This window comes from Alligator mississippiensis, chromosome 13, assembly GCF_030867095.1.
Source record: "Alligator mississippiensis isolate rAllMis1 chromosome 13, rAllMis1, whole genome shotgun sequence".
NCBI classification, from domain to species: Eukaryota; Metazoa; Chordata; order Crocodylia; family Alligatoridae; genus Alligator; species Alligator mississippiensis.
The window spans coordinates 55113826-55123700 of NC_081836.1; the positions used below are offsets into that span (position 1 = coordinate 55113826).

The 9875-nt window shown below is 47.3% G+C and overlaps 1 protein-coding gene across 1 annotated transcript; it reads left to right on the forward strand.

The window, feature by feature from the left end:
- Positions 1 to 4: 4 nt before the first annotated feature.
- On the forward strand, positions 5 to 7047 carry LOC102563204 (chemerin-like receptor 1). The gene is made up of 2 exons (XM_019494562.2): positions 5 to 2763; positions 3437 to 7047. The coding sequence occupies exon 2, from the start codon at positions 3452 to 3454 to the stop codon at positions 4538 to 4540; it is 1089 nt and encodes a 362-aa protein (XP_019350107.1). The 5' UTR covers positions 5 to 2763; positions 3437 to 3451; the 3' UTR covers positions 4541 to 7047.
- The last annotated feature ends 2828 nt before the right edge of the window (positions 7048 to 9875 follow it).

Below are 9875 nucleotides of genomic sequence, written 5' to 3' on the forward strand. Positions count from 1 at the left end.
GCAGAGTTCGGCCGCGCCCCGGCCCGCCCGAGCCAATCACAGCCGGGGGAGTGTCCCAGGTTGGATTCCATCCCGCCACGGGCAGCACGTGGGTGGTGGCGGGGTTTCCTGTGACCTTGGCCGTGCGGAGGGAAGCGCATCCTCCAGCCGCTAGCCTCCGCTGCCGGGCCGTTGCTCCCCCAGGGGCTGCTGCTCGCAGCACTGGGGGATCCACTGGATCCTTCAGCAGCAGGCAGGCCCGGGAAGTGCCCCCAGCCAGGCAGCCGCCGCCTGGGCAGAGATGGAGCCCAGCTGGAGTGACCTCTCCGGGGCACCAAGGCCTGGGCAGCGTCTGTGGAGACACCAGCATCCCCCCCGGCCTGGCTGGGACGGTGGGTGCCGCTAGGTGGAACCAGCTTGGCTGCAGAGGCAAAGGATCATCCATTTGTCTGTCTGTCAGGTCTCCTAGGCTAGGGTTAAAGAGCCCAGTCAGCCTTAGAGTACAGTGCACCTCCCTTTCACCACCGTCTGGGGCATTTCCACTGCCGGGGGTAAGACAAGGACCCCCTCTAAGGCGCTCTTCTACCTGAAGCTGTTGGCACCCTAGTGGTGCTAAGTTATTTAACCACCCCCCAGCACTCAGCATTAACAGGTAGTATTGTCTACTGTATTATGGTCAACCTGACATCTTAATTCATTAATTAATCACCCCAATTAGAGCCTTGCCTGGTCTCTGTGGTTTTAGTCCCCATTCCTGTGGCTGGTGGCATCTACCTGGCGGAGGAGAGACTGGGACTAGAGTCTCCCATATCCAAAAGATGAAACCAGGAGGAAGATAACTGTTCAGCAAGGATTAAAGAATCAGGAGGTGAGAAATAACCATCCGTGATACAGGGGGACAGCTCAACACTATGGGGAGACCATAAGCACATTTCAACTTCACTGAAAATAGTGTCGCTGTAACATGTGGCTGCTGTTCCAGACTCACTGATGAGCTGGCGAATGAGAGCCAGTGTGGAAGAAAGCACCAAAGGGGGCATATTACACCTACCCCAAACAGGCATTTTCCCCTTATTGATGGGTTGGCAACAGCCTGTAGTAATGGCCTGAGATCTCATGGTGGCCAGAGGAGATGCGACAAGGACACACGGAGGCAAGCCCCAAGAAAATGGATGCCAACGTCAAGAGCTGGGAGGAGCTGGCTGCTGACGGACTCCAATGGCCCTGCAGCCTCAACTAGGGAGCAGTCCATCTCGAGGTAAAGCGTCTTGCCCTTGAAGCAGAGGAGAGAGCGGAGGAAGGAAAAGGGGAAAATCCCAGCCTGCTGCCTACTCTCCCTTGTGGAAAGACCTGCCACTTCTGCAGACGGGTCTATGGCTCCAGGATTGGACTTTAAAGTCACCTCAAGACCCATCAATGAGCCGGGGTAGAGATCATCGAATGGAGGGTGTGCTGCCACCGCTGACACATTGGCCATTCTTTGGCTTGTCAGTCCATTAAATGCTTCCCTGGCACTGCAGCTTCTCTCTCTCCTGTCCAGACACTATGAGCTGACAGGGCTTACAGTTATGAAGTTTCCTAATATTTAGTTGCATCTTCTTTTTCTTAATGTAACAACACTTTTCCCAGTACAGTTATATCTCTTTGTATTGCTCTAAATATTGGTAACTCCCCTTCTTAAGGCTACATCCTCCGCTCCTAATGTCTCTTCAAATGACTACTAAGTTTAAAGATAATTTGACGTAAGAACAGCAGGATTTGGCCCCTTCTCCCCAAATCATACTGGTGTAAATGAGAATATGCAAGGATGGAGATCCATAGCTCCTATAGATGCTGTGAAGAAGTCAGGTGCTTCCCATTGATTTCCGTGGGAACAGGGTTGAAACCAAAATCTTGGAAACTTTCAAACGTTTCTCACATGTTTAAGAATTAAAATCAGTGCTTCCAGTAGAGCCCGTACATGTTAGCAGGTCAGGACATGGGTGAGGCCCGATCTGTTCCCATTCATCTCAAGAGGACATCAGCTCTGAGGCCTAGTGATGAAGCTGAAAATAGTGTCACTGTAACATGTGGCTGCTGTTCCAGACTCACTGATGGGCTGGCGATTGAGAGCCAGTGTGGAAGAAAGCACCAAAGTGATCCACTCTCGTGTGTGAGAAGCCCTTGAGAGAGCATTTCTCAGGCCGGGATTCTTCTCCATCATCTCACCTGTGTACCACTGCCCTTCTCATCCCTACGTCCGAATGGGTTTGTGTCACTTGACACTTCCCGTGGTGTTATACCTTTGAGATGACTTTCACCCTACAGCCAAAATGACTGCCTTCGTATTGTACATTAAGGGCCTGCCTACGCTCAAGATGATTGAACTGAGTTAGCTTCAGTTATAATAGCAGTGTGAAGACAAGGTAACTTTGGTTTTACTTCAGACTAGCAGCCTGGTATTGAATTCAAACTCTCAACCCAGGTAAAACCCCAGTTAATGTGTCTTTATGGCTTTTTTAAGTTGCATTAGCTAACTCAATTTAGCCAACATGAGTTAAGAACACAGTGCAGATGAACAGCGATGCCAAAGAGTTAAATTCCACATAATACAAATTGAGGAACAACACCGTGGAATAAATGATCCTGTTAAATTCCCCATGAGCTCAGACCATGGAAAGACAATACAACCTACCGTGAATCACTTGCAGAGATGCTCATTGTCTCGAACACTTCCAGACAATAAGAGGAGGTTCCACCACTTCCAGTGCCCAGAAGCAGAGAAACAAGAAATACAAAGCTGTGGTGAGTACCTCTCGTTTGATCTCAGTGTTAGAAATCCAGGCTAGGAGGTGGTGAGAAAAGCAGGAGATTGGGAGGATTTAAGAGATGGATATGTGGGTAAGGTGTTGGCCATGCTCTGTTATAGTGTGTTATCCTTCAAAATGAAAGACATATCTTAAAAGGCAAATTTCTGAAGTAGGTAGTGGGGTCTTTGAGCACCAGACTCCAGTGCCTTTAGTTGCACTGAATAGCCACAGTGGGGCTTCTCCAACTGAGAGGTCAGGGCAGGGGGGTATTTCCCAGTTAGCCCATATCTGATGTGTTTGATGGGTAGTACCTTGATGGATCCCAAGCGTTCTGTTTATAGTAGGGGAATTCCAAGTTGCCCCAACGGTGGCTACACTTCGGTTTCTGTGTGTTATGTATAGAGCTGGACAAAGTCAGGTACCAATTCCATGACTTGCTTACAGCCAGATTCTATCCTGAAATATTCCCACATGGCTCCTCTCTGCTCTCAGTGGCACTGACTCAAGGGGATCTTGGCTAAGTTCCTTGTACACTCTGTGCCTCACTTTCCACAGTGGTAAGGGCAATCTAATCATAGTTGGCTACCTTGACAAAGTCTTTTTGAGATCCTGATGTGGCAGCTACCGCAGATTAAATTAATAGCAGGAATATGCACGTATAATTTCAGGAGCCCAGATCGTGAATGGTGATGGAGAACATCTCCTCCCCCTCACCCATCTCTGTCATCTCCACCGCTCGGTATGAGAACGCCTCTGAACACAAAGATTACTATTCCAGCCTTCAAAAGAGCATGCATATCCTGTCCATGGTGGTCTACAGCATTGCGTGTCTGCTGGGGGTGACAGGAAATGGCCTCGTCATCTGGATCGCTGGCTTCCGGATGAAGAAGACAGTGAATGCCGTGTGGTTTCTGAACCTGGCTGTGGCCGATTTCATCTTCACTTTTTTCCTGCCCTTCAGCATTGTCTACACTGCTCTGGGCTTCCACTGGCCCTTTGGGAAGCTCCTGTGCAAATTAAACAGCACCATTGCCTTCCTCAACATGTTTGCTAGCGTCTTCCTTCTCACAGTCATCAGCATGGATCGGTGCGTTTCACTTGTCTTCCCTGTGTGGTCTCACAACTACAGGACACCCAAATTGGCTTCCAACATTGCCCTGGTGACATGGGTCCTTGCCCTCATCATGAGCTCTCCGTATCTTGTTTTTCGAGACACAGCTATTCATTCCAAGAACATCACCAGCTGCTACAATAACTTTGCCCTGTCTGATGATTATAACTCGGAGGCAGCACAGAGGCTGTGGAGAATGAGGCACGAAGCGATGATTGTAACCAGATTCCTGTGTGGGTTCCTCATCCCCTTCATGGTGATCCTCATCTGCTACACCATCTTTGCTATCAGGTTGAAAAGGAGACGTTTAGTGAGGTCCACAAAGCCTATCCGGATCATCATTGCCGTCACTGTGTCTTTCTTCCTCTGCTATTTCCCATACCATGTCTTCTCCATGATGGAAATGTCCAAACACTCTTCCAGTCATGAGCTGAAGATGGCCCTCTACATCGGCTTCCCCCTGGCCTCCAGCCTTGCCTTCTTCAACAGCTGCATCAATCCAATCCTGTATGTCTTTATGGGGCAGGATTTCAGGGAGACATTTCAACAGTCCATCCTCTCTGCCTTTGAGGGGGCCTTCAGTGAGGACTCTGTCCTGGCCAGCCTGGCTAGCAAAAGAAAATCCAGGTCTGCTTCAGAGGCAGAGCTCCCAGGGGTTTAGTTAGTAGCTCCTATAGCAAGTCGCAAGGGGCCCAGTTCTGTCTGCTGTTACACAACTACAGTTGCTCCTGCTTCCCGTCAGTGCTAAGCTTGTGGACCTGAAGACAGAAATGAGCTGTGAGTTGTTAAGGGGTGTGATTCAGCTTTTGAGATGAGTGCAGAACCTAGTGTGTCTTCACGTACCAGGGATGTAAAACAGCTGGATGGGGGTGGCACAGGGCTGTCAAAGTACCTACTTTCACATGCTGGCCTTTGCATGCTATCAGCTTGGGTTTTTTTCACTTTTCCCTTTGTCAGTCCTCTTGTTGTGCCAGTCACCCTCTGTCACCGGAACCGTTCCTGTTTCACATCCCCTCTGAGGAGCAGATGAGTGTAAGTTACTCTGTTTTGGCCTCTCTGCTCACTGTTCAACTGGAAACCCTAGCACCGAAGGTGGCTCAGAGTCAGCCATGCCTGCTTCTACCTGAAGATGAATCACGTCTTTTTTTACGGCCTTGCCCTGCCACAGTTTTCTCTTTGGAAAACCCAATATTCATTTAGCAAAATATTTAAAAGATAGAGAGGCCATTTCAGAGTTTCCTTTGCTAGTACTGAGATCTGAGCAATTCAGTGCTGCCATCCTGTGCAAGCTTTCAGCACGTGAGCAGCTGACCCAATAACCTTAAGATTTGTATATAGGCAACCCATGCTTAGCGCTCTTAAGTGGTTCCTGAAAACCTGAGCGTTAAGTGAAAATAGCATTAAGTGAAACCAAAAGTTTTTGATGACCTGAGATGGCGACAGCAAGTATTTTTGATGACCCAAGCAAAGATGGTGACTGTGAGCGTTATACTGAAACTCGCTGAGTGCTCAGTGGAATCAGGTATCAATTTAAAACAAGTGTTATAGCAAAATAGGGCTAAGTGAAACAGCGTTAAGCGGGGGTTGCCTGTACTTAATTATTTAATGGCTCTATAGACAAGTCTTCCATCATCTTCCTCTTCTGCTAAGACTTCCCATAAAGAAATACCAGGTTTTTCTCTCCACTGACACATTTAAAAAATAGTGGGCATGTCTACATGTGCATTCATGTGCCGTAATTACGGCGCATTAAGTTTAGTACCTGTAATAACAAGTACTAACTTAATGCACGGTAATCAGTACTACTGCACAGTAGTGCCGACTGCCGACACGTCTTTTAAGTGATGCTAATGCATGGTAGACTAATTGTACTGCGCATTAGTATGGCTTTCGCCGTGATGTGCTAATGCACAGTCGAATCAGTCTACTGTGCTTTAGCATCTTGCGTAGATGTGCCCAGTGTCTGTCCAGCTTAGCCTCGGGTCACTTTGTGGGTTCTGATTAAAATACACACAACACCACACCCAATCTGCATGAACACGCATGCATCCTTGTGGCTTTCATCTGACTTCAGCCAGGTCGCATGAGGGAAAACAGGAGCACAGCGTCGTGTTCCATGCTGTTGCCAACTTTCCTGCCAGCTCCTTTTTGTCAAGATCCCCAAGTGCTTGGGCACCACTAAGTGGTAATATTGCAGACTGCTGCTCTCAAATAATGCTTTTTCCCCTTTAGAGTAACAGGAGGTGAGGGAAGTCTTCCAGTCCATCCTAGTAAGTTCCCGTACAGTGAAGTTGATGTAAAAGAACCAAAAGTCCTTTTTATTGGCATGCACTGTTGTGCGGTGCACTGATCCTAGTGAGCTAGGGGCTAAGAAGAAAATAACCGTCAACAAGCAGGCAGCTGGGAGATACTGTTGAATCCTATTCAGGTCAGATCCTGCTCACTCTGTGTCCCTACTGGTAGTAGTGTCTGATCCAAAGTCTGCTGAAGTTAGTATAAAGCAGTGATTCTGAACCAGAAGCCTGTGATATCCTGGGGTGCCTTGAGATCCTTTCAAGGGTGTCCCAGGGTGTAGTGTTAGTACTGTCAGGTGTGCAAACATGATTCATAAGATAAACCTAGAGATTTCAAATAGGAATCCATGGTGTTAAATACTTTTTGACCTGTTGTGGGCTTTCTGAGTTCTTTGCAACAGAAAAACTGCTGTTATTATTTTTCTAAAGTAAAAAATTGAGTGAAAACTGAGAACTGGACATTTCCAAGGGGTGTCTTGAGTCTAATGAGGGGTGCCTGAAGCCTAACAAAGGATGCTTTTATTCTGAAACGGTTGAGAACCACTGGTGTAAAGGTTTTAATTCACTTAAATGGATATAGTAATTGCATAATTTTGCCACAAGTTATTCCTTTACGTTGATAGTACTACTCACACATTGCACACTGCATGCAGTTTCACAGGGTTATAACTATAGGTACTAACAGTATATAATTCTTCCCATATACATTGGATAATAGAATCACATCTCTTACTTTCACACTCACTTTGGTATAATGTACAATTCTTTTCAATGAGCATTTGTCAGTGTTCAGTATTTTATGGTCTTCAGCATAGCAGAGACCCAACACTGTACTTTCACTTTATTTTTAACAATAAAAATATTTTTAAAAGCCTGAGGATTTATTTAATGATGTGTTTTGTCACCATGTGCTAAAATACTTGATGGTCAGAACTGGGTGTATGAGTTTGCCTTTGGCCATAGAAGAACCAGAGAAAAAGGTTAAATATCCACAATCTGGAGACCACTGGAATTGGGAGCAAAAACTCTCCCAATCTGTGGAGTAAAAGGGGCTCCGCTGTGGTTGCAGGGATCTGTTCATGTGGATCTGGTTCCTAGCTAGTAAGTAGATCTCAGGGCTTTTGATACATTTGAAAGCCTGTAGTTGAGAAATGGCTTTCTCATCTCTAGGCTCAAGGCTGGACACAGGCATGGGCGAACCAGGCGGCCACCTGGGGCCTGGACAAAGAGGGGGCTTGAAAATGGTAATTTTTGTTTCCGTTGTCCGATTATTATTATCATTATCTCTGGCAAAGGTGAGCCTGATACTAAAAGTTCACTCGGTGCCACCTGAAGTCTAGGTATGGTACTGTCTAGGGTGCATCTGTTTGGGTGTCACAGTGCAGACTGCTCAGGATAGGGATTTGGGGTTTTTGCTCAGCAGGACCAATCAGTCATAAGAAAGGAGGTCTGGAAGGGACATCTGGGGTCACCTGCTCCAAAGTCCTGCTCAGAGCAGGATCATCCCTGTCTAAGCTACCCAGCCTAGTGTTTGTCTAACCTGCTGTTACAAACATCCAGTGACGGTGATTTTGCCACCTTTCTAGGTTTGCATCTTAGTTTTTGCAAAAGGATTTCAGCCTCGGGGAAGATGCTGTGACCTGAGGTTGTTTTTCTTTTCTAACCAACCCTGGGTAACTGGATGAGCCATGTCTTCTACAGCTTCTCCCTTTGCCTTGCAGCTTCGGGAAACCAGTGGTTCAAAAAAGCCTGTCCATCCAGAGGAGAATGAAAAACCCAGCTGAACGTGTCAGTGAGAGGCATGCCGCTTTCCCTGCTTACAGGAACACAAGACAGGGAGGAACTTCCCAGTATTCCTGCTGGGATTCCCATGTGGTTGGACTCGCTCCTCTGCTTTTGCAGGCAGTCATGTCATATCATCCTCTGCCTAAGTGTATCAAACTCCATCCTAAAAATAGATGGGCTTTTTTTTGCTTCCACTGTTGTGAGCTGTTCTGGAACCTCATTTTTTGTGATGGTGAGACGGTTATTTCTGGCCTAAATATATTCACTTGTCAGGATGATTTATGGGTGAAGACACCGTGTAGCTTCACAACAGCATGAGCGCTGTCACTCACAGACAGGCTGGGGAGCCAATATGGGACCATTGAACTATGCAGCAGTCGATGTTAATTTAGGTCATGAACATGCAAGCACATACCTAGGGGCTTAGTTGCAATCCCACTGAAGCCAGTGTGATTGCAGGGGAGCTATGGAATGCAGGAGGACTATTCACGCGCTTCAAGTCAAGCGAATAAGCTAAGTGTTTGGAGGACCGGGAACTGCGGGACCTGCCCTCTGCCACAATGTGCTGGCTGTTCGCCATTTAAAATTGCAAACGCAGAGATCAGATGTTTGCTGTACAGGAGCAAGTGTGAGGCTATATGCTCAGTGCATCTGGGGAATGACAGTGTCAAGGTTGAGCAGACCCATCGTTGTCCTCCCTAGCATTTTTTTCTTATCTGCTTGCAAAGTCTACATAATTCATAGAAAGAGGTGGCTCTTGGAGTACAGGGCAAAGATGGTGGCACTGCTGACTCTGGCTCTGTGATCTCCTTGCTGTTCTTCGACCCCAGGATCTCTGGGCACTGAGGCAGTCCCCTAAATGAAAGAGGGCAGCCGTCAGGGGACATTTGGACCTCTGGATGAAAGCACCAGGGTGGCATAAAGCTGCTTGAATATACCAGGGAATTCAGCTCCTTGTGTGACCTTAGACAAGTCCAGTAGGACACACAGACATGCCTAGCTGGGTCCTTCCTGATTTTGTTGAGAGCTTTCCAGTGTTTGGGGCCTTATTCACTCTCTAGCGTTGCTGGGCTCAACAGCTCTTGCCTTAGCTTCCACATCTCTCAAACGGGGAAATAATACTTCTCTGAAGAATCTCTCTGGATGCTGTGAGGCTTAGTAGTTCCTGCTGTTTGTTATACAGTAGTAGTGCCTCTCAAAGCATGCCACCAACGTGAATGAATTGAGCCCCAGGAGACTGCTGTGAAGTAGATATTATGCTTTTCAACCATTTATGTGTTACAGTGATAGGCACCATAGAAAACTCAAGGGGAGATTAGGATCTTACAGAGAGATAAATAGAGGCACTGGAAAATGTCATGCTTCCAGGTCACAGGGGCAGGGAGAGAAACCAGGAGTCCTCACTCCCGCTGCTATGTCCTCACTTGATTTGCTTCATTGACCTCTATGTTTGCTCTCATCCCCATTTGGAGAGAGGACTCACTCTGTCCTCTCTCCAAATCTCCTTCCTGACTATTCTCATTGTCTTTCCGTCCCATCCTTCTTTCAGGCCTTACTCTATGTTCCAAAAAAGGTTCCCCATTAATTGGGGTCAGGTACCCCCGTTCTTTCAAATGCCACCATTCTGCACAGTGTCCTAATGACGATATCTATATGCCAGGCAGCGCTTGTTCACTATCCTGTGCAGTGCTAAGCACCTAGCCCATGAAATTAAATCCCTTCTTTCAATCCTAGTGCGCCAGCTGGGTAGTAGCAGGTGTCTGGGGTCTTGCAGGTCAGCTTCCTAGCGGAGATGTGGAGCGCTGGTGTGTTCTAACTGTGACTGGTTTCACTTACACACATACCCCAGTCCTGTAACAGAGGTGGACAAATGACAAGCACAGTGATCCCTTCTTCCGGGAATCTCAGCCATCCCCA